General features: G+C 39.7%; 1 protein-coding gene and 1 non-coding gene across 3 annotated transcripts in view; both read right to left on the bottom strand.

The window, feature by feature from the left end:
* Positions 1-1,621: 1,621 nt before the first annotated feature.
* The window catches only part of NUDT14 (nudix hydrolase 14), a 60,050-nt gene continuing 35,043 nt past the window's right edge, over positions 1,622-26,628 (bottom strand). For both annotated transcript variants that reach the window (XM_027637740.1, XM_027637741.1), the window contains exons 3-5: positions 20,369-20,433; positions 15,313-15,550; positions 1,622-3,118 (exon numbers count right to left, since the gene is read on the bottom strand). In XM_027637740.1, the coding sequence (XP_027493541.1) occupies positions 2,878-3,118; positions 15,313-15,550; positions 20,369-20,433 (544 nt within the window). In that variant the 3' untranslated portion in view covers positions 1,622-2,877. The remainder of the gene's footprint in view (positions 3,119-15,312; positions 15,551-20,368; positions 20,434-26,628) is intronic.
* LOC113944852 lies at positions 7,801-7,926 on the bottom strand. Its single transcript, XR_003526847.1, has one exon. It is a non-coding gene; the product is annotated as a U1 spliceosomal RNA (small nuclear RNA).

Below are 26,628 nucleotides of genomic sequence, written 5' to 3'. Positions count from 1 at the left end.
TTTCTCCCACATTCTCAAATTCCTAATTACTGACAAAAATCCCCACCAAAATTTACATGGAAAAAGTAAAGGCTGAAGATAGGTTTATATTTAATATTGCAAATCCAAACACCAGATACTCCATTGCTTTGTGTACAGCTTTCACTATATTGCATCACTGCTGTTTCTGTGGAAAATTCCCAAATTGGGGGAAGAAAATTAAAGTAATCATGTGACTTTTGTTTCTATTTGAGAATTGCATATTGTGTGGACAGCCAGGCAGAGCACAGGGATGGGGTGTAGCATCCCTTGGGGTGTAAAAGCTTCAGAGACACTGCAGTCCCCCAGGGCTCTATAGGTGTGTGCCCAGCAGAACCCTGGGGAGGAGCAGACTGTGGGGTGGGGCCAATACTTCTTGTCTGGTCTTCTGGAGAAGTGCTGAAGGACTACTCAGCTCATGCAACTGCCCTCCATCACCATCCACAAGTATCCATTGCATAAAGGCAGTCTCAAGGCTGTAGCTTGTATGGGTGAGGTCACCTCCCTGAGGAGTGCCATCCCTGTGCCCTCACAAGGGCTGTGGATTCCCTGCCCACACACCCCTCCAGGCTGCTGCATCACGTGCCCCTCTCTTCCCACACTGTGACCTCCCACTCTCCTACCTGGGAAGCCTCTGCTGCTGCTCTGGAGGTGGTGGCTCCTCTCCATCGCCCTGCACGGCCCCAGTGCCGGGCTGTAAAGCAACACCTCTTGGGCATGCACAGCTTGCAAGCCCTCCACCCAGCCGAGTGATGGGGGACAGCCTTCTGCTGACCAGCAACAGGAGTCTGGGACAGATTTTGGCAAGTCTGGCACTGCCCTTGGGGATGTTCAGTACATAACAGGGACAGCCACAGTGCTTTGGAGGGGGCAAAATATGTGTGTGTTTAAAACAGCCCAGCTCAAAGATGTGCAGCCACGGCGTGACTGGCTGGCACCAACTGTGTGATGCTCACAGAGATTTTAGGACCTTCGCCCACCCTCCTCGCTGGGTTTGTCCATGTGCTGTCCCTGGCACTCGGCAGCCCATGATGTGCACGTTGTGTGGTGGCACAAGAGACCCAGCAGTGGCTGACCTGCCTCCCCAGGGTGCTCTGACGACCCCAAACCGAATGCAGGTGTTGGGATTTGAAGGCACTTCCAGAGAAGGTAATCCATGAACTGTGTATTTAGTCTGGTGAGTCACACTCTGAATGCCCATCACAGACACGGGCATTATTTATTCTACAGACTGTTCATAAAGGGCTCAGCAGCAATCAGGACATACTGTACTACACAGAGCAGTGGAGACCCCACCTTAAAACACCTTCCAATGTAAATACATCAGACAGACAGAATTTATTTGCCTCTCACAATAACTCAGCCCTTGACTCACCACAGACCCAGTCCAGCTCAACACAGCTGTGCCTGAACTTCCATAAAAAGTGTCTGACTTCACAGACGAAGGCTGCTCCTTCTTCAGTGGCTTTCCAAGGACCTTTCCTCCCAGTCAGCAGAAGAACCAGCAAGTAGCAGTTCTAAAAGCTTTTTTTAAAAAACCCACATTATTTATTTATACACCTATTTAGACATGCAGTGATTTAAAATCAGCCACTGGACACCATCAGGCACCTGATGTGCTGCTTTTATTCCAGGTGCTAAGTTCAAGTTTGCATATTTGCAGTCCTCATCTTCTAAACACACTTAGCACCTCAGTACTCCTGGAGGGACATACAATGTAGGCACATTGATTAAATCAGTGAATAACATAAACCAGTGCATAATTAAATTGACAGATTCGATTCTCTTTCATTCATGCTCATAACAGTTTCACATGACAAATAGTTCACATCTAAACTACGCTGATAGAAGACCTAATATACATTCTAATTAGGCCACTTCATTAAATCAAATTTTGTTGCTCAGTACGTCTGTGCAGGTTGCACAGGCTTCCATGTAAACTGCACAAATCATGATAAAATCACAATAAAGCATTTCCAATCATTAGATTCCAAGAAGTGTTATCTGAAGGGTAAGTCCCATTCTTCCATTTGGGTGATAAAGGAAACGGAGAGCTCAGAGAAATCACTTGTAGTACTCACCTCTGAGTCAAATTAAAAGAATTTGGCCTCTCTGGTCCTGTTCTAGAAGACAAAGTTTGATCTAATTAATCAAGTATTACCCATAAAGCAAACAAAGGAGCATGTGTTCCAGCAGAAGCCCCCATCATTCACCCCTCTATCACCATCACTGCTGCTCAGCATTGTAGTGGGAACAAACAGAAGCACATAATCTTACAGCTGCTCTATTGTCAAAATGACACGATAGCAGAAGGATTTACAGACGTGTTTGCTTATGATAAAGGTTTGCATGTTCAGAAACACAAACGTCTCCTCTGCACAGGAGCTACACTCTGCAGAGAAAGCTGCTCCCTGAAAGCTGTGCAGAACTCAGGAACGCAGTCAGGGTATCTGTCACTATTCAGCTTTGCTGCTTCCCTCCAAAAAATATAAAAAACTGCAGTGAATACAGAGCTGCCAGCACGTACAGACCACAGTGACAGGCTTGTGTGGCAGCCACAGTGAGGGCCTGAGCAGCTCTTCAGAACAGTGCTGTGAAAAAGGAGAACTGGACACATTTACTTAACCTTTGCACAAGAATCAGCATTTGCCTCTCAAAGGCAAATCCTGGTCCCACCGATGCCAGTAAGTGTTTTGCTAATAATGGAGATTGGGTCAGGATTTTAATTCAGATTTTACTTCCAAATTTATTTCAAGAAATATTTGCTCTGTGAGAATTTGAGTTGATGGAGGCAGGAAGAGTTGCAGCTTTCTGTATCCACAGAACCAGCAGGAAAGTTTTTCTTAAGATCACAGTGCTTTACTTTTTTGGTAGTTTGGGTGCTATGTTGTTTTGGAACCACGTGAAGCTGAAGATGACACCCATCGTCTTTGGGAAAGTCTCATCATAAGCAAACTTCATGGATTCTTCCAAAGGTATTTCCACAACTTCTATCAGCTCTCCTTCCTCGGGCTGGCCACCTCCTCCACTGGTTCTCATCTGGTCTGTTACTTCTGCATAAAACAGTGTCTGCCTAGAACCCGTCACACCAACGCCAGACCTGGAAAAAAGAGGAGAGGAAACTCTGTTTTAGATAAAAAGAAGGCAGCAAGGATGGAAACCTGGGTCCTTAACATGTGTCACTAATCAACATCAAAATGCATGTCCTTACTCTCTGCTAATGTCAATTAGAACCTCTAGTTGCAATTCTGTTAAGACAGGAATTGATTGCAGCTTTCATGCAGAAATTCCAACACTTCTGAATAAAGTTGGATATGAAATAGATCCGTCTTCAAATGTATTCTACAACTTTGGAAAAATGTGAGTTTGGGAGAAAATAAAAAAACCCAACAATTTTGTGTTGGTGAACTGTTGTTCTACATGTACTGAAGTCAAGAGAAGTTTTTTAACTGACCTCAGGGAGAGCAGAACTGCAGGATGACTCACAGAGATGCACAAACAACATGATGAAGCTCCCCCAGAGTGTCTGTGTGCTATCGTGCTACATTTGTTTGCCTGTTTTTACACAAATATTTAGATTTTTTACTCTTAAGAAGATTATGTCCATTCACAGCTGGAGTCCTCCGCTCATGGACTGCATAGGTACAAGGGCAGAAAGGCAGTCTGAGACTCTATCCTTTCTGAACTTTAGCCTTGACCCAAATGGACCACTGTAAGCACGCACATATCCCAAGTAATTCAGTCTCCCTGCTAAATTTGCTTCAGTGGATTTAGTTGAGGATATTTTAGATTATGTAGTCTTTCTTCAGCTAGACTGCTTGCTGTGTATTATACTTCTTACTTGTTAATCCTCCATTTCCTTAGGACTATTTAATTTAGGTATTATTAAATAAGGGATAAGAACATAATCCACTCATTTAGTCCTTCCAAGAAAATATTCACATTATAATCACAACTTCTTCATTTCACATGATTACCAGTGACTTTTCACATTAAATCTGGATCCAACGTTCACTGAAACTATGAATGAGGTGTTAGGACAAGCTGAAAAATTAGCTTCCATATTATTACACATACAGAGGATTCTATGATCTGTAGCAGTGTTATGACCTTAAGAGCATATATCCAGACTTACCCAACCATTAGTCAACTAAATCTTTCAGTTAATCCAGCACACATCACACCCCACAGCAGGAATTAATCATTTGTCTCTCAATTTTCTAAGAACACTGGCAATTATTTTGTTTGGAGGATTAATAGTGACTACTGAAGTTGGTTTATTGCATCAATACACAGTCATTTTGGTTTTTTTTAATACTGAGTAGGGAGCATACCAGTGAATTTATTTCCTAAAATAAATTCCTTCTGATACATTCTGTAACATTGGACAAGAGGTTTTAGCCCTTCAGGATCATTCCCGAACATCTGAGAAGTGAAACTTAACCATCCTTGGCACTTCCAGGAACTCTGAAGGCTGCTATGGGACTTCTTTCATTCTGACCTCATAATTTTATTCCAATGCCAGTGGTGAGATTTTTGATACATGTTTTAAACAATGAAATGTGACCTCCTAGGATACAGCAGCAGTTGAGATGTCCCTGCCGCTTCACCAAACCACATCGTCTCCTTCCTCAGTCAATATGATTCCATATTTACTTTCCCTAAGGACCTCTCTCCTGCAGCCACTGTCCTTGGTATTTGTGCACTGTTCTGACAACCATCAGAGATGGTTTGCCAACAAAAGATCCATCCAGGGCTGACCCATGTGCTGCCTGCTCCTCACTATCACAGCAACGACCACTGGAAAGAGCCTCCCTGAGAGAACGTATTTGTGATGGAATTTGTGATTGTTCATTTTTTGTTGCCTCTTTTCCTCCTTCTTTTCTTGTGTGAGAAGGTAGAGAGGCTTTTTATTTTTATGATCAATTAGATCATTAGATCTGTTTTTCTCTATATACAGTGATTACTCATTATTCTTTTTTTTCCTCTAAAAAAATTGCATTTTTAGTAATTAAATAAACATAGGAAACCTGGAGTTCAGAGATTGTTTTTTGGTACTTGATAGTAAGAATAAAAACCACATGTTAATATATACTATAAAACTTTCAAGACAAAGAATGCAGCTTGGTGGTCTCCACAGGTACCATAAAACACACAGGGCTGAGCATAATATATTTAATGTTCTGTTATTTCTGATGAGTGTCAAATCTGAGCTTCATCTAGGGTGTTCCATCTGGAGAATGAAAATGATCCTAAATTGAGTGCTTCTATGTCCACTTGATATTAAATAAAGGTTATATACAAAAACATAGAGACTTTTTTTAAGAAGCCCTTCTATGAGAATGTTCTGGCTTGATTATTTACAGCATAATCTCCTTCCATACCACCTGTGACCATTTACTTATGAAATAGCTGCAGCTGTGGAAATCACAGGAGTTCACCTTCTATACATTTTTTCTTTAAATGGAAATTGCTTCCCAAGGTGCTACACTGTAAGATTCAGGTTCTTGCCACCACAGCTCAAATAGCAGGGAGTGATTTCCATATGCTGTTATTTCATTGTATTTATTCACATGATACTTGTATTAAATCAGTGTTTCTCTTCTTATGAACTAACTTGTATTAAATCAGTGTTTCTCTTCTTATTAACTAAATACATCAAGAGTGGCTACTACACTGAATATACTTTAAAAGATGAAAGCCCTGGACATCAATGTCTTTCTTTTGTTATGATGTCCAAAGTTACAGCATTTCTTCATGTATATATGTTGCACATAATTTGCAACAGAAATCAACAGGAGAATTGTAACAATATACATTCAAAGGATGACATAGCCACATGACCATTTTTTTCTTAATTGATTATCTAACTTATCTTCCTCTGGTGCAACTCTGCCATAAGGTATTAATTAAAAACTAATAAAAACTTCCAAATGAGCTATAAATAAAATCAATGCTGGTATTTATACTCATGTCATTCTATCCTACTCTTTCCTCCTAAAACCAGCAAATCTAACACTTCTAAGACTACTTAGAATCCCTTCACTATTTAGATGGTGACTTTGCAAATTTTTGCATGATATTATTTATAAACATATTCACTGCTTTTATTTGTTGTCTAACTAAACTCCCTCAAGGGAGTCAACAACTCCTCCTAATTTGATGACACTAAATTGAGAGGAGCTGTCGACTCCCTTGAGGGCAGAGAGACCTCAACAAATCAGAGGGATGGGCTGTCACCAACTGTATGAAGTTTAACAAGGGCAAGTGCTGGATTCTGCACCTGGGATGGGGCAACCCTGGCTGTGTGTACAGACTGGGGAACGAGAGGCTGGAGAGAAACCCTGAGGAAAGGGACAGGGGAGGTCCTGGTCAATGACAACCTGATTATGAGTCAGCAGTACCCTGGCAGCCAGGAGGGCCAACCGTGTCCTGGGGGCATCAGGAAAAGCATCGCCAGCCAGTCAGGGGAAGGGATTGTCCTGCTCTGCTCTGCACTGGTGCAGCCTCACCTTGAATATTGTGTGCAGGTTTGGGCACCACAATATAAAAAAGATACAAAGCTATTAAAGAGTGTCCAAAGGAGGGCAACAAAGATGGTGAAGGGTCCGGAGGGGAAGCTGTGTGAGGAGCAGCTGAGGTCACTTGGTTTGTTCAGCCTGGAGAAGAGGAGACTGAGGAGTGGCCTCATTGGGGTCTTCCACATCCTCGTGAGGGGAAATGGAGGAGCAGACACTGATTCCTTCTCTCTGGTGACCAGTCACAAGACCCAAGGAAACAGCATGAAACTGAATCAGGGGAGATACAGGTTGGATATCAGAAAAAGATTATTCACCCCAAGAGTGGTTGGGCACTGGAACAGGCTCCCCAGGGCAGTGGTCACAGCACCAAGCCTGACAGAGTTCAAGAAGTGTTTGGAGAACACTCTCAGGCAGATGGTGTGACTCTTGGGATGTCCTGTGCAGGGCCAGGAGCTGGACTCGATGATTCTTGTGGTTTCCTTCCAATCCAGCGTATTCCATGATTCTATGATTCTAAAAGTCCATTTCAATGGTTTCAGAAAGAAGTTGAAAGATGCAGAAATATACTTGAATCCATAAAGGAGGCATATTTCTTACTGTTTTTTACTTGGTATTTCTTTCTATGGATGCTCTGTCTTACACTGCCAGTTGATCATTTTTGCATAGATCCACACGGAATGCCCTTTACTAAATTAAATGTTCTCCAATATTCCTTACTCCTGTCTTTGACGACATTTCCAGACTCTTAATGTATCCTGCTTGTCCTTAGAAAATTGCCCAAAAATCAATGCTATTCACATTTCATCTGTATTAGTACCTTTGGTTTTTACAGAAATCAAAAGTTAGGTTTGTTGTTTTGAAGCTCTGTTGGTTGGAGCAATAAAGTATTTTAACACACACCCTTGGAAAACATCATACATTTCAGGTGATTTTGGATACTGGGGCAGAGGTGGAAGAGGGCAGAGAGGGAGAAGGTGCGTCTGACTGGTAAATAGGCCACAGGCACTATGATGTTTGTGCTGTGCTTTCAGGTTTATCTGCCACTATGAACTTCCTATGCTTTTGTACAACTACTTGCACTTTTTGAATATGATGTTTAAGGAATTTTGTTCTGCTTTTAATCATGGTTATATTCCTTTTTCTGCTACCATCTTCCCTGTCACAAGTCTGTGCCATATGCTTTTCCTTACCCCAGTATTTCACACTACAAATAAAATGCTTTTGCCATGGTCTGAAATGAGTCACCTATTAACAGATTACAGCTGTATTCATTAGCTCTGCATCTGTGGAAATCACAGGGGTCAGCACACCCCAACTGCAAGGGATGAGTTTCACCCTGGGAAAACCACCTTCCTGATAAAGGTGCCTTCCCAGGACAAGAGAGGCTTGGCTTGGGGGAGGGTGAGCAGGGTCTGAACTCACAGCACCAGCCCGTGGTGAGAGTTTGGGCTTCAGTGTCAGTCTGAAGTTTAGCACTGCACTGCCCAAACCCAGCACATCGTGGCTCATACTGACCCAGACCTACTAAGCCTGGCTTGACCTAGCTGATTGTTCCAGATGTATTTTGATGTGTCTGTACAGTGCTTGGCTCCAATTTACCACTGTGAGACAAATGCAAATGGTCTATACAAAACACAGCTCTGTTTTCCTCCTCTCTTTATCGTGAGGATCAGTTTCCTCTGAGAAGTTTATAGTTCCAATTAACAGCTACATGGCTGACAAATATCTTTGTCAAATCATTAGGGCTTAAGCTCACAAGCCCTGTAACTCCAACAGAGATATTTTTTAAAACCAAAAGTCTATTAGCACTTCCAGCACTGCTTCAGACAGTTTGAAACCTTCATTACCTTTGACAACAGCAAGTCTAGGAATGTAAGCATGTCAAAGTAAGGATACCAAAGTGGTATGGTTTTCATCACAACAGTAACTTAAATATAAGTTTAACACATCAAAACAAGATTGTATGCTGCCTTCCCATGTTTCATTTTAACTAAAACACTCAAACACTGAGATTAAATCATGAGATGGCTTTCAAAACCCTGGGCAACACACTTGAAGGCAACACCACACCACAGAAGGAGTTTCTGCAGGATGGCTGTGAAGTGCTTCTCCTCACCTCCTGCCCAGGGGTGGGACTGGCTGGCAGCACGAGGCTGGAATTAGAGTATTTCTATCTACTTCCTTCTTAGACCAGGGAAAACACAAAAGACAGATTGTCACTCCAATCTGTTTTTGAAACACGGCAGTAGCAGCTACCACAAAGCCTTTGTTTGGCTCTTCCCTTTTATCAAATGCATGAGGAAATACACAGCACATTAAATTGAGCTCACAAAATGGGGCTTTTCACTTATCATATCTGAGTTCATAAGCATAAAGATACAGTACACACATTTTTTATCCAAAGTGGGTAACAGTTTCTTATTGCTTTAAAAAAAAAGGCTCAGCAGTGCCTAAAAGCCACAAGTGAGACTGAGTCCATGTCATGTGTTTGTCAACACTCAGTGAGTTTCTTCTTCAAACCGAGTGTGTGCACACACATGCACATTTGTCAGCAGGGTCAAAATTCAAAGCAAGTATTTCAGATTAGCTCTGCCTTTTTTTCATGTCTGGATGCTCACACCTATGCCAACCACCTATTGCATTCGTAATTAACACATTAATAAATATTACGTTTTTAATTTGAAGGAAGAAGCGTGTATGAGAAAAGAAACAATATTTTATACTCTACTCCTCTGCTGCAACATGGGGAACAAATGATTGACTTATCCTTGTGAAGACTTATTAGCTTAACTCAGACTTCTGACAGACAGCAATTAAAAGCTAAATGTCTCATAATTTCTTAATATTTAACAAATACAAATTCTATAAACAATCAACACTTCTATCAGCTGAGAAATAAATTTTTTTTTGTTTTAATCTGACATAGTTAAAGTGCAGACTCCTGAATGGAATATATACTTTTACAAGATTTAAGCCATCTGAATGCAAAATTTGGGTATATAGTGAATACATAATCCATGTTTACAAATAAATGTGACAGAAATCTCTGTTATTCATGCTGAAATCAAGATCCATTTAGGCATGCAATATGTAAACTGATGATCAGTGACATGCAGCTCCTATTGTCACTTCTTAGGACCTTTGTACAGTTCTGACATTATAAACAGCAGGTGCAGGGAAAAAAGCATAGAGGTAATTAACATAAAATTATATTATATTATGCCATCACCCAACAGGTGTACTAGCAGGTGATCTTTCTAATTATAATGCACTCCAACATTTTCAGGGCTATTATTCCTTCTACATAAAAACCTGTGAATACAAACCATTTTTACCTCATTGCACAGAGGGTAATAGCCATGGCACAGTAATTGGAACATCCAATATTAATTCTCTGAATGCTCTTCTTTGTTGTACACTTTTGGAAAAAAATCAAATGTAGGAAGATTAAAGTAAGTCCCTATGTTAATATACTTAGGCCTTTAAACTAATCCATCTGATTTCTTTGCAGCAGGGCTGATAACCTGCAGCTCCTGTTGTATCCGGTTCATAGCCAAGAGTTTTTTACAACCTCTGGGAGAACATAAAGAATGAAGGGAAAAGGAAGTTGAACAAGAAGCTCTGGTTCAACTTCATCCTGATGATCTGAGGTGCTATTTATGTCCATTTTATAACTACTCTTCAAGAAAATCAACATTTTCAACAACTAAAAAGAAAATACTCTGCAATGGCAATAATAACATCTTTAATAACAACAAAAAACCCAACATATTTCCCTGCCCCTGTCTTGTAAGGAAACAAGTCTCAAAGAAGATAGCTGGAAGTACTTCAACCTAAGAAACTAACCCACAGTTGAAGTTCACGTGGATTCAATATGAAAGCTGCTGGGATCCCATGACAGACAGAAAATTTGTTATATATGATATACGAGTAAGTCCAAAGTAAGTAATTCACTTACAAAATTTTGCACTTGGGAAAAAAACCCAAAACCTTGAGGGAATTTCACAGATTTCTTTCAGAGCTTTTAAAAATGGACAGTTTAACTGGCAACCTTCAACTTTCATGAAGCCTCAGTTTATAATTAAAATACCACAGAATTGGCATCATTTTATTATTGAGCTAAGTGGATTTTTACACCACTCACCACTGCCATCTATGCTGTTTTTGACTGATGCCATACCTACAGTTGACAAGAACTCAGGACACCAGTAGCCACCAGAACTTTCAGGAAGCCTCCAAAAGTGGATTAGCTGCTGCCAGCATAGAAAACAAACTTTGTGAAATATCAAAATAAGGTTACTTACTGAATACCAAGCACAAAAGTAGCAATTTGTGTAGCGGTGATGAAAGAGGAAACTCACCAAACACGCTGCAAACATTACAGGTTTTTTTCAGAATCATCCCTGCCTCTGTCTACACAGCAACGTGAACCCCCTGCATTTAAATTCATCTTCTGTCTGGCATTTTTCTATAATAGGAGAAGATATTTCTGATTTTCAAAGTGTGATTCCTCTGTCCTCCTCCAGTCAAGTCCCTCTTAATATGTTTGTCTTTCTCGTTACCTCCCCCAGTCCAGCCTCCTTCATTCACCCACACCATACTGTCCTCCTGCTGCTGGAACAACTTGTTCCAAAGACTCTTACTCCACTGGCATCAATTCCCCAACTCCTGGCTTCTTTCCTGATTCCTCATTGATTCCACAGCTACGCCGTGGATCATTCAAGGTACTGAGATCTGCTTAATTCAGTGCCTGACTTCCATCTGATGAGCATTATGTCATAGGGGCTTTGACAGGGCTTAAAAAAGGGGTCCAGTGGGTCACTTGCATGTGTGTACGAATTACCTGTGCCAGTATTGTGGCCAAATTTTCCTGTTAGCTGAGAAACATTAAAAAACAAATTTCCCCAAAACCACTGCTACAGGCCCTGATAATACATGAGGAAAACCCCTGCTATCTTCAGATGACTCCAATCTGTACTGCTCCCACTACTTGAGAACAGGGCAAAGTTCTGTTGAATACAGTCCAAGTACTTTCCTCATTTCATTACAGAGAATTCTTCTCCAACACAAAGTACTTTCCCCAGGTCCATTTACTTCTCAGCCCATGGTTTTTCTCTGCATTGTTCCTTCATCTTTTCTTCCTCTTTTTCCACTCTAGGATTTTCTATTCCATTTTTACCCATAGTCTAAGTTCTCCCTCTGCATTGTCCGTGCCCTCCCCTTCTTAGTTCATCAGCCACAGAACTGTATTGACTTCCCCAGCCATAACCATTTCTCCCTTTATATTTGATGTGTCTTCTGCTTTCCATGTCCTTCTGTCAGGTCTAGATCAACTCCTGCTTTTATTCTAGGCAGGCAACTTCCTTCTCATAACCATGACTGCAGAAGGGGTTGTCATCAGGAATAGCAGACAGCTCCTTGCTTTCAGACCAAACGCTGCGATGACACAGAAACTCTTGTTTGTACGAAGCCTTTTCACTGTGCACACAATTAGGAGTTTTTATCTACAAAAATTTAATAGACTTCACTCAGCAATTATTAATCACAGTTAAATCTAAATATTTTAATGTGGTTTTATTTGTGTCAGGAAAGGACCAACAGTTAAGAGATTTATCAGGAATAGATCAACTGCAGTCAAACATCAGCTGTAACTGGGCAACAGGTCTTGTTGATGGGGCAGCAACACAAACAACGCAACTTCAGTTTACTGGGGCTTTGAACCCTGTCTAATGTGACAGGTTCATTAAGAAGTTAGGAAATAATGATATACTTAGAAATTGAAGAAACTGTGAAATACGTGCAAAGCCAGTAGGAAAATGGTATTCATAGAATGGATATCACTGTCAGATTGGAAATAAAACTAAACAGAATTCCACTGAGGACCATCCTTTATGCAACATAATTCAATATTTTACCTTTGAAACACAAACTTGAGATAGCAAAGCTGAGACAGATTATGTAGAAGAAGCTAGAGATGAATATTAGAATTCAAAATTGTCCCAACAACTTGGAGAAATGGTCTGAAAAAATTGTAAGCAACTCAGTAAAGGCAAGTTCAGGGCTGTGTGTTCAGGCAGCAACAAGGAATGGCACAACTATGGACAGGAGATGAATGACAATGCAGTACCACAGAATCACAGAATATTCTGAGCTGGAAGGGACCCACACTGATTATTGAGTACAACTCTTGGTTTTGAGAGAGGGGAGGCATTGTGGATGATGAATATCTCAACAATGTAATGCCTCTGCAAAAAAGGCAAACAACATACCACAGTGTATAAAGAAAATTATCCGTAAGACCAGGGAGATGATGCTTCCACTCTATCCAGGAAAGCCCCCACTAAAGTACTGTGCTCCACTTTGGGCACTAAGTCCTTAAGAAATACGTGGATCAGATGGAGAGAAGGCAGAGGACAGCAGAAGGAATATTCAGATATCTAGAAAACACGATCTAGACAGAAAGCTTAAATCAACTAAGACAGCTTTGCACAGGCAAAAATAAAATAAAGAAGAGATACGTTCTAACAAGTAGGTGAAAGGTGCAGAAGTACTTAATGTCCACTGGAAACAGGGTAGTAAGTCTTGCACTTTAAGCAAAGAAAGCAAAATTTAGGCAAGACATGAGGAAAAAATCTGTCATAGTACAGACAGATAAGACACTTCAGAGAGAATGCCAAAAGTTTCCAAGAGAGGCCATGGAATGATTAGATTTTTAAAAGAAGCACAGATGCACATTTGTCACAACGGATGTCAATCCAGCTGAGCCTGAGTTTTGGAAGAGGAGCAGTCTAGATGAGAGTCCCCCCAAAATTCCTTCCAATTCTGTTTTCTAAGGCTTTTATCTGACCCAATGCACTGGATCAATAAATAAGGTAGAGCAACTATTACACGGATCGCTGGAATGGCAGATAAGAGCAGAAGGACATGATGCACTGTAATTCTAATGGCATGCATATGCATTACTGTAATGCTTTATGCCAGTGCTTTGTATTGACAGTCACAGCATGAAACAGCAGCATAAACCATTTGGAAAAACCTGCTACACTTGGAAATGGCCCAGGAATTCTTATATGTAACACAGCCATTACAGAAAAAATGTCCTTAGCAGACCATAAGTGAACCAATTACTTCCTGTCTTTGCATCAAGGATCAGAAAAATTCTCCAATTCTTGACTGAAGGAAGAAGAACAGAACACTCCTAACAGGAGACATTTAGAATAAAATTCTAATACAGAGCATGGGAAGTTAGACAAAAGAAATGGTAAAATACCATCTTTGAGGCTTCAACCTTTCACATTAATCTAAAAAAGTAAATACTCTACAGGCCCTTCTGACTTCAGCATGGATCTCCATGGGCAGAAAGCTGTGTCCACATCGACAATAGAGGATTAAGAGCCCCTTGCATGGGTCTCAACAAAGAAAACTCCAATTGTATACACTCTTCACAAGTCAGTGCAATTAAAAAAAAAAAAAAAAAGGCAACTGAAAGAACAACCACCTGTAACATACAAAGACATTTATCAACATGAAAACACACAGAGTTTTAGATACATATAAATCATTAATATTGAGTCAAACTTGTAAACTCAAGAGACAACCTCCTACAGCTACAGAAATGATACTCTACTTTTCCTGTTTTGCATTTGTATACACATATATACATACATATACATATGTATATATCTGCATGCTACAGCCTGTCAGTGTCACCCAAGCTATGAAATTCTATAGACAGCTTTTGCTCATAAATCTAGAAGACACTTTTTCTTTCAGTAGAACAAACCCTTAATCTGGTTTCAATGAGTTGTAAAAGACAGCTCCTGTGATTCACCCCCTCCCCTCAACAGAAGCACTGCTTGTTAATCCAGCAGGAAATAACATTTGCCAGGATTGACAGCTGTGGATTTGTATTCAATTCCCAAATTAAAAACCAATGACAGGGCCTAGTTCAATGGAGATGTCAAGCAAAATAAAGAAAGTAAAAAACCTGCTGCTTTCTCTGTAAAATACAAACATACATACATTTTGGATAACAATACTAAAAGCTGAGAATGAGATATAATAGGATTAAAGCCGTGTGCAAAGTTTCTCTTGAGGGGTTTTGCCTCCCCACTCACATTTTGTATTTTTCCACTTACATATTAAAATTTCCTCTTACTCCTAATAAATGTTTTAAAACATGTTTAAAAACTATTTCAATAACTATTTGAAACCCTGCAAAAATATAATGTAAAATTTTCACAGTCAAATCAGCAAAATCTTCATATATAACAGTAATTACTGTCCAATTAAAAGAAGGTTTAATTGCAAACCAAATATTATGAAGAGATCTAATGGCACAGTTCTCATTCTTCTGCAAAGTCATGTTAAAGATTAATCAGACAGCATCTTGGGCAGTTTCTACTGTTAATCAGAATAATAAGAATCAGAGATGGAAAACACCAGATATAGTAAAGAAGGATTGTTTTCTAGTGCTGTAACAAACTGATTTGAAGAGCCAAATGCAACTTTTCCCAGTTCTAACAGTCTTTGGAATAAGTCACAATAGTATGATTCTTCCTGTGAATTCAATCCCATAATTATGAGTTTATAATTCCTTAAGTCTCTGTTAATACTCCTCTCACTTGCTGAAAATTACACCTTTTATGTACTTTCAGACGTCCACGTTCCTCCAACACACTGCTTAAGTAAGGGAAGAGGGAACATTCAGGACACTGCAGCAATCTGTGAAACAATGAAATGCAGAGGGTTTTAACTTTTTCCTGCTGTTTACCTGTAAGAAGTGATCCTCCTCAGGTCTGCAGCAGAAATGTGATAGCCACACTCTTCCAGGACTTCCTCACATGCAATTTCTTCTAAAGAAAGGTCTGGTTTGTCCACAATGCCAGCACAGAGTTCATAGGTCACTCCAACCACAGCAGGTAAAGGATCCTCCAGGCAAGAGAAATTCTCCTTGTCCTGATTCTGAAAGACTTGAGGATGATGCCTTTCTACTTCGCACATATAAACAGCTTTAAAAAAAACCCAAAACACAAAAGAAAAGGAAACAAGGGGGGGGGGGTATATTAGTTTATTCATATTAAATAGAAAAAAGGGTGTTACACAAATTTTGCCTGGAAATTTATAAGAGCACTTGAGAATAACAAGGAATTCAGCTGTGTTATCTATTAAAATAATGACACACTGAAACTGGAATTTTAAAGAACAAAGGTTCTCTTGCCACGTTTGTAAAATTCTTCTTTAAACTGTATCTGTGCTTACATCATCTGGAACGGATTCATGAACACCTTAAAATAAATAAAAATTGAAAAAGGAAGCTAGTTCATCCAAGAAATCCAAGTGCCAGAAGTGCCATACAGCTTCCATTTGTTGGGCAATGTGGATATCAGGATTTAATTTAAACTATGCAGTTATTTTGCAGAAAAGTTGGGTTGCACATTAAGTACCATGTGCACAATGATAAGTCTTTCAGCCTGTCAACTCAGCTGTTATTTAGAAAGGATATGAAAAGCATTTATGTTTGTTTGAAAAAAAAAAAATCTCTTTTGAACATATAGTTCCTTGCACAGATTCCTGTGTGGAGTCTAAAAAAGACTTCTTGAATTTATCTACAAACAGCTGCCACTGTAATGCACTCCTAAAGAAAGTGCAAACGCCAGATTTTAGTTCTTATTTAAGCAAAACTCTCACTGATGTCAACAGAAATTTTGCCTGAGTGAGAACTGCAGGGTTGGATGTTAACACTGCCAGTCATTGTAACTTTAACTTACAGGTATAAACCCACTTGTTTCTTCTTTGAAATTTCCTTAAGTCTATCCCCTTGCTTTTCATGAAAAGTTACCACGAGGCTGTTACAAACCACCCTGAATAAAATTATTTTAAAGTTTGAGACTATTTTTATTCCATGAAAATATTTTACATGCATATTTCACATACGCATAACATGGTTTTCAAAAGAGTTTACCTTTTATTTCCCATTCTAAATCTCACAGAACTGGTATATAAGAACTCAAGTTTAACTGACAGCTTTTTGTCCTTCCAGGTACTGGATTTGGCTTGTTATTTCTTAAAACAAGGTCTACAGAGAAATGAAGTTGCTTAACAGTAAAGTACCACAGTAACTTCTTAAGCCCCTGGTCTCTAAGGCAGAGTCTATACTCCAGGAATCAGTGCCTGGGCTCCTTCTGCAATGCTCATTTTGACATCTCAGAAATTAAGAATACCAAGATCAGCACTTGAAAGGGAGATGTCTGGATCAGTCCATTGCCCAAAACCTGATCTTTCTCCAGAAGGTAGAACTTTGAAAGCTGCTTGTCTTAGGGACATCCAGGCCTTTCAATCAAACAGGTAAGGACAGGAGCCTCCATTTCCACTTGAAAGACATGACTAGAGCTCAGTTTTCTTTTTAAAATGCAGCATGAAGCCAGAAAAGAAAAAATATTCCCTTCTAGCTCTAAGGGACAGGTCCCTGAAGGGTGTCTATTGTCATTACTCCAAAAATTTCTAAAAGCTATGACAATTACCATAAATGACAACCACGTCCAAGATTTCTCTGAGATGAGCCAAATCCTCTCAAAGTTTTATTTCTATTTTAGTATTGATGTATCCATACAAGAAAATAAAAAAAGGAACAACACATGCATCCCATTAAAAGCCCTGGGCATCAAAACAGGATGCAGGTAAGAGTGTAGGGTACAGAAATATGAAACTGTGACTGACTAACCCTCTATTATAAGTCTGTTGTATCCCTGAAACCCATCCTGTCATTCCATCAGGCACCTGCCATTCCCCTTCTCCCTCAGCACAACTGGGCTCCACGTAGATCAAAACCTACATTCCCAGAAGGACCTAATCCAGCAGTCCTCTTCAGAGCAAAGTCCTGAGATATGGCGACACTTAAAGCCCAGTAACAGCTTTTCTCTGTAGATAAGGAAGAAAAGAAGCAATACCAGCCACTTCTGTGAGAGTCCAAATATTAGAGCATTCACCAAGGAGTCTGATTATGAATTTAATATCACCTGGCTCACAAAGATTCAAACTCAGTTTGTCTGTCATAGATAAGCAAAGCCTAGAAAACCAATCTGCCTGCTTGGGAACAGAGAGTTTCCCATACCTCTCCTGAAGGTGTAAAATGGACTGCACAAGTGATGCACTGGGTGATAAAGAGTTTGGAGAGCAGAAATCACAGAAGAGCTCAGCTCCCAGCACAGTCACCCATCCACCAGTCCTGTGCCAGACTGCTCTCTTGTCTTCCAATGGCTTGTGCTTCTCTGGTAGAAACTGCCACTTTGTCATCCCCAGGCAGCCTCCTCCACAGTCAGATGGACACATGCCATGAGCAGCAGCAGCATGAACTCCCAAGCTGTGCCAGGAGAGGTTCAAGTTGGACATCAGGGAGAATTACTTCATTACGTTATTTAGTGCTATGGTTTAGTTGACTAGGTGGTGTTCAGTCAAAGGTTAGACTTGATGATCTTGGAGGTCTTTTCCAACCTTACTGACTCCGTGATTCTACAACTCAAACAACTGTCTGGCCCTTGTTAAGCATATTGACTAATTACCCTGGAGCTACTCAGCTGTAAAAAGTCTCACAGTGGGAACTCCAGAACTGATGCATTTGCCTTCCTTTCTGCAAGCTGGGACAAAGCATAGATGTCTCAACCAAACTCAGCAAATAAGATCACAACTGTTATTCAAAGCAGCCTTGTTAGGTGACTTATACAAGGACTTGTTTGCTCTCCAAGAGGAAGAACAGACTGAGGACTTAGTGGAGTTTGGCTGACTGGGGAATGTATGCTAGCTCCTCTCCAAATTTCTGATTTCTCTTTGATAGCACCGGTGGTTTGCACCTCCTGAAATGGAACATGGCCTATTATTCAAATCTTTGATACCGTTTATTTTAAGTCAATAGAAAACCAAACATCACAACCCACTGAAAGGGCACTATACTTACAGTGAAAAAACCCAGGGTGTGTGATCATAGGTGCTACCCCTGCCTTTCTCTGGAACATATAATTTTATTATACTGGAAAATGTGTGATCAATTGACTACCTAAATAAGCATTGCCCAAGACCTTTGCCAATCAGTCACAAGTAAGGAGCTGATACGGAAACTACTGTGATATGCATGTAACTTTCTTCTCTCTGCTCCACCCAAATGTGTGATTTCATGATCACTCAAGATGATCTAAGCCCAGAGCACACTGAAAAATATGGTCCTGCCTCACTGTGTGCTCCTGCCACCCCTCAAGTCGGGATGAATGAACTCCTTCAGGCCAGTCAGGTGAGCAGCCTAGTCCTCAAAACTTTCTGTTTGCAGCCATACGGGACCTGTGGTGTCACCGCATAAGGGAATGGGGTGGGAATGTACAGGCAAGGAGGGATGACTGCCTTTACAAGGAGCACAGACATCAGTTGGAAAACTTGACCACAACACCACAGCCTGAGGAAAGGCCAGCACATATGTCACCCAGCACACGTGCAGGGGACGTGCCTGGTGAGCGAGCGGCAGCTGTTCCCTCACAAGCAAGGAGCTGTTGCCTTCCTGGTGGGACCCTGGTAGGATCAAGCAGTGAGAAAAGCCCCAGCCTTTGTTTTTGCTTTGTGGAACAGGCACCAAGGCAGACAATAACCATGGAATGGAAATATAATTATAATTACAGGGATGTGAGTAATGTCAGGGCATGGCTGTGATCACTGAACTGCTATAGGGCGTCTGACTGGCCACTGTCCCTAAGGGCAGGTTTCTGAGCAGCTCCAGCCTCTGGAATGGTTTAACTCCAGGAACAGTCCAGTTTTTTGAGCCCAAGTTGACACTTCCATACAGATAATGTAATGAATTTTTTCTGCTGAAGTTTAGCTGCTTAGTACACTTGTATATGTATATATATATGCACATGCACAAAGGTTTCTGCGTAAGATTGCCTCGAAGAGAGCAACAGCTACAGGAGCCATTTTATTTGGCTGGCAAATAAATGACATTGGATTATTGATAAACAAATAAACAAACACTTTCTGACAGTCAATTAGCTCTTCCTGAGACACATGCACTGCCAGTGCAACAGTGCTGCACAGCACTGGAGAGGCTGTCCATCGCTGACAGTAAGAAAGGGCAGTGTGACACTACCCTCGAAAGTTTCCTACAAAGTCTACCATGAACAGTCTTGAAACCGTCTCTTAGCAACAGTCAGTGAAATATCTTGTGATTTCTTTTAATTAACATGCAGAGAATATGCATTTCCTTTAAATTCCAGAAAGTAAATATTACTTTGAATTCAAATAACTGATACAAAGACTCAGAAAAAAAAGTACATTAACCTAAATTCATAATAACAACTGGTAAAATGAAGCTGTACACATACTGATGAAAAATCATACAGTCCTGAATTTCTCTCATTTTAAATTCCCGAGTATACACTGCACAGTAAGACAGTAAAAAAGAGGAATATTTAAGACAAAATTTAAAAAAAAAACCAACACACCAGCTTCTGCACAGAAGCTGCCTACAAAATACGAGATAGGTTAAGAAGGAACTTCAAATTAAAGCAATTTCTTGCATCGTCATTGTAGAGCTGTTTGTTATTTCATCCAAAAGAGTTCAATGAGCAGCCCAAAAGCAGAATGTAAGGCTACCCTGATCACTTGTTTCATCTGTAATGGAAATTTCCCTGGTTAGAAATTCTGACCAACTGAAAAGGATGGGCTATCATACAAAGAAACAGAATATAGAACAAAGATTTTATCACCACAGATGCACCAACTTTTAACTGCTAAACCCTTAAAAGCTTGCTTCACTACAGAGAAAAAGTAAATCTAAAAAAGAGGATTACCTGGGCGGAACTGCTTCACCACAACAAAGCACTGCCGGGAAGTATTAAAGATCAGGATTGACACACTGAGGAGGAAGACAAAAAAACAAAAGATCAATGCTTTATGAAGGATTAATGCAGAACTATTAAACTTACATCTTGTGAATTTAACTACATAAACACAAATTTGTTACTAAAGGTGCAATGCAACAAGGTGCTTGTCCAAAATCTGTCTAGAGGGATAGATAATGGGTCAGGTTCCCAAAGCCCACGAGAATTTACCAAAAATTAAGTCTCTTTTGTCTCCTGCCATGCGAAATAAGCATCAATCAATTCCTTCTTCCCAACAGGAAAAAAAACCCCAAAACTTTCAGTCTAAGAACATTGGTATTACATAGAAAAAAATCCTCAAAATTAAAAGCATTTTCTATTCTTATATCAATCCCAAATTAGGATAGTCAGAATCTTAGGCACAGTCTAGTGTCATTTAGACCAGAGACTTCTGTGCAAGCACAGAGCATGTCTCTGTAGCTGCTTGCTGAGGTAAGGCCTTAAACCAGACACCATCCAAGTTCAATTCTGAACAGATTTAAACTAGAAGTAGTTTCAAGTGCTACCACATTAATGGTTCTTTGGTTGCTTGAAATACCTGCCATGGGGAAACCTGACAGGTTGAATATTTAGAGATCTCTAAAAATGTGGAGTACTGATATTCTCTGCACACTCTCATATTTTACTCGTTTAAGAAAATGCAGACAGAAGTCTCTCTCCTTAGTTGGTAGCCCACTGCCACCTGCAAAAACCAGTGTATATTTTGCTCATTACCAAGGCAGCATTCTCTCATTTGTTATGCCTCACTCTATGCAACTGGAAAGTTAATTCATTATTCTATTAATTCTACAATGGCTTAGTCTAACAATGGCATATTTGCAGGGTTGAGTCAAACTTTCAACTTTCCTTGTAAAAGACCTTTTTATTTATTTTCACTATTTGATTTAATAATGAAGTCACCAGCTGCTAGAGAAACTGCTATTTGATGATTATTAAAAATAATGTTAATGTTTATTATAATAATATATACAAACCAAAACAGAAGGGGCAAGTCCAGATGTTAACATTTATATTCATGGTTGCTATTCTCAAAGACCTGTACTGAATATTGATGCCTTCCTGGCCCAGGAGATGCCATTTGCAGGGAATTTTAAAGCAAATGTTTTAGCCTTCAGAGAGGCTGGAGGAGAACATTTGCTCTTTTTACTGGCACAGGGGTTCTTTCTGGCCTAAACTAGAATATCTGGGAGTTACAGTGTAGATTGCCAGAAGAAATGAAGTTAAACCACGGACCATAATATTTTTAAGCTTACTTAAATATTATTCTTTTATTCTTTGGTATTTTCTTTTCCTCTACTTGGCTGTTCCTTTCCCAATAGGTACTGTCTGAGGGCAGACACTGCACTAAATAAAAGTGGAAAAGGAATTACTGCTAGTGAACCTCTGTTGTTTTGTCCACAAGCCTAAGGATGTGCACTGCCTGAAACTGGAGACAGCAGCAGCCTAAAGCTGTGGATGAAGAGTGAAAGCTTCCTGAAACATATGGCTGCCCTTTACCTTTCTTTACATCCACCACCTCAGGCCCAATCTTCCCCTTGGCTTGTCTTCTTCGGCATGTCTCATTAAATAACTCATACCAACTCATTAAAAATGGCTCAGCTATTAGACATTATTTTTTCCTAGGAGTCAATCACTTGAGATTTTTATGGAACAGATGGGAAAATTAAAAACAATCTGTCAGAATTAAGGAACAAGATCAAATTAGCTGGAAAGGAATAGCAGCAAGTTATTTCAATTGTCTGCTTCTCACACCATCTTGAGATGAGAGGGTACAGAAATGGCACAAATCTGTAGAACTTTCTATTTAATTACTTCTAATTTTCTGAGAGACTGACAACCAATTTTGAACAGAAATTTACATTTTTTAACAAACCACAACACACAAGTTCTAGTATTTCCTGTCAGAGTTGGAGAGCCATAGAGGAAAAAGTTAAGAATTGCACCTTCTGAGGAGGAGTGTGACACTGGGAATGTCGTTTGGTGTTTCTTAGTCCACAAGAAACAAAATGACATGAAATATTTCCACAGGTCACCAGGTCTGTAACTTCTGAAAACCCATTTAAGGCTGCCCTTAGGACAGTTATTTGAGTATTACACAAACTTAGAGCAAGACATTTCAATAGATCTAAGTGGAGGATCCTCTGAGCCACTGCTTTCAATGGGTTTCCTTATTGCTGCAATGACCCAAACATGTCTGTTCAGCTGTTTGGTCTGGTCTGTAAGAAAAAGCAAGTATTTATCTTCTAGAGTTCTAAACGATCATACCAAGAATTTACTACAAAATTAGTTTCGGATTACCATTTTTACAGATGATACAGGTACAGAAAAGAACTGCTACAAATCCATTAGTAGGTCCAAATACATCTTTCAGTCGTATCATACCACAGGGCACTACAAAAGTATTTGATGTTTCAAGGTAATTCCCTTTAAACTATTACAACCAAACCTAATTTAGGGTATTAGATATGCATCCATAAGCTTTAAAGTGAAGAGTAAAAATATAAAATAAAAATTTAAAACATTCACAAGGAGTTTTGTTAGCATCTCCACATATAAAAGATACAGAACAGAAACAAAGCCCAAGCTGTATGTTAGAGAAAAAACACACAGAAACGCTAGAAAAGAAAGAAAAAAAAAGCCCAGCCACATTTCCTAAATAAAGGCAGGAATCCTAGACGAGGATTTAATCTAAAATGGATATCAAAGGTCCTAATGTAGCAACAGGCTTCACGTGCCTCCGTCTCAAACAGGAGCACAAGACCACTTTTTTGTTAGATTTTACAAAGGAAAAGAATACCCAGATATAAAAGGATCACGATGAATCCTAAACTTTCCGCCATTCCTTAAAACAAGCTATGATGCCTCTGCACTAAGGAAACTCTTTATCAGCTTAGACCTGCTAAGCTTTTCATTTTGTGTGGCAGATCACTAATTTTTACCATACTCCACAGGTGTGCATCTTTGCTGAATTCCCCCAGCAGCTGACATTCAGGGAAATCGCTGGTGTAAAAGGGGAGGCCATTAATGCAAAGGGAATGCCATGAGCCACAGACTTGCAGCTGCACTCAGAGAGCACACCCAGCACAATTGCTGCATGCTGGTGTCACACTGGGTACCTGCCACTGCCCAGGCCTTGACACCTCTGCAGGCAAAAGGTGGCTGAGAAGGAATCCCTTAAAAATGTGCTCTAGGTTTCATTCTGGAGCTGTAATTTGCTTCTGTAAGACACGGAGCACCCTGACCAGTGAAGGAGAGTTGGCTTCCCCACACCATATCTGTCAGTGCCTGCATTAGGGACCATGAACAGAGAAAGAACATAGTAAGAGATGACATGGGTTTGTGCAGAGTCTTCCAGGGCTGGTGAAGACCACAGGCCTGCTCAGCCTTCAGCCAAACCCCTCCTCAGCTTCCCTTGCAGTAATTCCTGCTCACTTTATACATACAATAAATCACTACTCCAATTACAGCACAGTTTTTCCCAAAGGAGGCATGCAGGTAAATAGCATACTATGCAATAATGTAGGATGCTGTTCTTTCTATAAATATATGAACAATGAGAGTAGCCTTAAAATATTTTAAGAAAGAGATGTACCTAAAATGTCAGCAAGACATCCCTACTAAGAGCAACCAACCTGTACTTGAGCTCTTATTATACTCATGTTCGCAGTTAAAGTGTGTCTGGTCTTGTTACCTAACACATTGTGTTCTGAGAGGGATTCCAGTAATTCAGCCAAGGCTCTCACATAGCATTTAACCATTTTAATTTCAAAGAAAAATCTTACTGAAATAGAGAAGTATTATCATTCTCTAATGGATATTTGTCTTCCCTAAAATGTCTAAATCGAAGTGCAGAAATTACATACAACTGACCCAGGGACATCTGCAACCCAGGAGTCCAGAAATTTAATTCCTCCTCCTCCTCTAAAGACTTACTGAAGGACAAGACATGCACCTGAATACAACCTTTACAGTTGAAAACACCTCTTGGAAGAGTTTAGAAAATGACTCCATTGTGTGCCACAGAACATTATTTCCACATTTGTTCCTTCCCCCAACATAGCACAGCTCTGTATTTATTGAACTCATGGTAACTGATGCTTTATGACATTCCAGCCCAGCAGATATTTACACAGAAATACTACTACAGCTTCACACTCTCAAGCCTGAGAAAGGAAGGTGGTGTTTCACGGAGCAACGTAAAACATTTGACCGCGGCAGTTACAAGGCAGGGGACAGATGAAAACTGACATCCTGTTAAAATGTGCACACACACATATGGACACGTGCAAAGTCAATTATTTAGAAATACATCCTACCAATTAAGATCAGCAAGTAAACTTTGCCACAGCTTCATGAACACGTACTTGTAGAGCTCCAATACTTGAAGGAAGGTTTTGGGAGTGGGGAATAAGGGGGGTTGTTTGGGGTCTCTTTTTGTGTTTTGGGGTTTTTGTGGTTTTTTTTTTTTGTCTGAGGGTTTTTTTTGCTCTTTGTTGCTGGAGTTTTTTTTCAGGTAGACATGTAATTTCACCTTGTAGTCATCAGTTTGGTAATCTGTCTGTATGATTTGTCAATTGTTAACCTGAGCTACAGTTAATCCACAAGCAAATGCTGACACTTACTAATTGCTTTTCATGAGACAAACTTTCAAAATCCTTTAATAAATGAAGATTCATTCAGCCTTTTGTTATTCTTAAATGTGGTCCTTTAAAAAAGACTTTAAAAAAGTGAATTTGTAAAACTAAAAAATAATTTAACACCACCCCCCCCCCCGGTATAGTAATAGCAAAGACAAGGACAAGACTCTTGTGTTTGTCGATGAAGTAAGATTCTCAAGGCTGGAGGTGATGATTTTTCATGACAAACTTGTACTAATAACTAAAATACTATTACACCTAAATAATTGTTGAGGTAACACAGGCAAAGAAACCGATTTTTCTTGAATCATGTGTATGTGTGTGTCACACACAAACTGTGATCTGACATTAACAATGAAAGCAAAGACTTCTCAGCTATTAACCTCAGCCACTTTAACCTACTTTTAAAGGTTAAAAAGTATCTCAAAAGTAGTTTAAAGCCTGTAATACTGTTAAGTGCTGCTTACAAACAATAATCTCAGTTTTATAGGGGAGACTTTAGGAACTAATGATATATGACTTTTAAAAAAAACACAACAACCAAACCAAACCAAACTACCCAAACCCATGCAATGCTGTCAGAGCCTGCAATAGTTCAGTTACCATTCTCAAAGAAAACAATGACAAAAGAATGGCAGATTCCCAAAAAAAAGAGACAAAAAAATGGCACAAAAAAGGAATAAAGCAAGAAAGTGATTTAATCAGTTCCCTTGACTCTCAACAGATATTTGGTTTTAAAAATCCTTTTGATACAATCAGAAGAAAATAATCACATGTACTATGCAACCACAGAAATATTTAGAGATGTACTCATTTCAGCTGGAGAGCATACATACAATATTTTTGCCTATATGGCTCATAAAGGAGAAATTGTCAAGACCTAAAAATCATACTAGAATGAAAGCAAGAAAGTAAATAAATAATTTAGATGTCTCCTAATTGTTTTTAGCTTTAAAGTATAAATTTTTCTTCTTCAACTTCTATGAATTTGGCTTTCTTTGTTCATAGACTGTTGACAAAATGATTTTTCATACCCTTTTCCACTAGAGTCAAGTCTACAATTCCATCTAGTCTTTTTAAAAACATCCCAGATCAGGATTAAAGTACCTTAGCGAGCACACGTCTTTTTCTTGCTCAAATCTAAAATGACTGTGCTTTCAATTTTAAAGTGATAATCAAAAAAGCCCCAAAACTTGTTTGAGACTCAACATTCCAAAGTAATTCTTTGGGAGGAGTCATCCTTCAGGAGGGCCTACTTCATCTTATTTCAAAATTATTTTTGATGTCCACAAGAAAGAATTGCACGTAGTCCCCGTGTCACTTCTATATTCAAATTAATCATTCATTTCACAGCTGGACATGTCCCTGGAAACTTCTAATGTGGTCTCTAAAGCACTGCCTTCTTCCTTTTATCAGCACAGCACCCAGTACCTTAAGCCAGAGAAAACAGTCCCTTCACTTTCAGAACAGACATGCAATAAAGATTTTGATTACTCTCCAGTGCAATTCCTTTAGCATCCCAGAGCTTTAACT

Source organism: Corapipo altera, unplaced genomic scaffold, assembly GCF_003945725.1.
Source record: "Corapipo altera isolate COAL_440 unplaced genomic scaffold, ASM394572v1 23, whole genome shotgun sequence".
NCBI lineage: Eukaryota > Metazoa > Chordata > Aves > Passeriformes > Pipridae > Corapipo > Corapipo altera.
The sequence above is the reverse complement of the archived record's forward strand: the minus strand, read 5'-3'. Positions and strand labels throughout refer to the sequence as shown.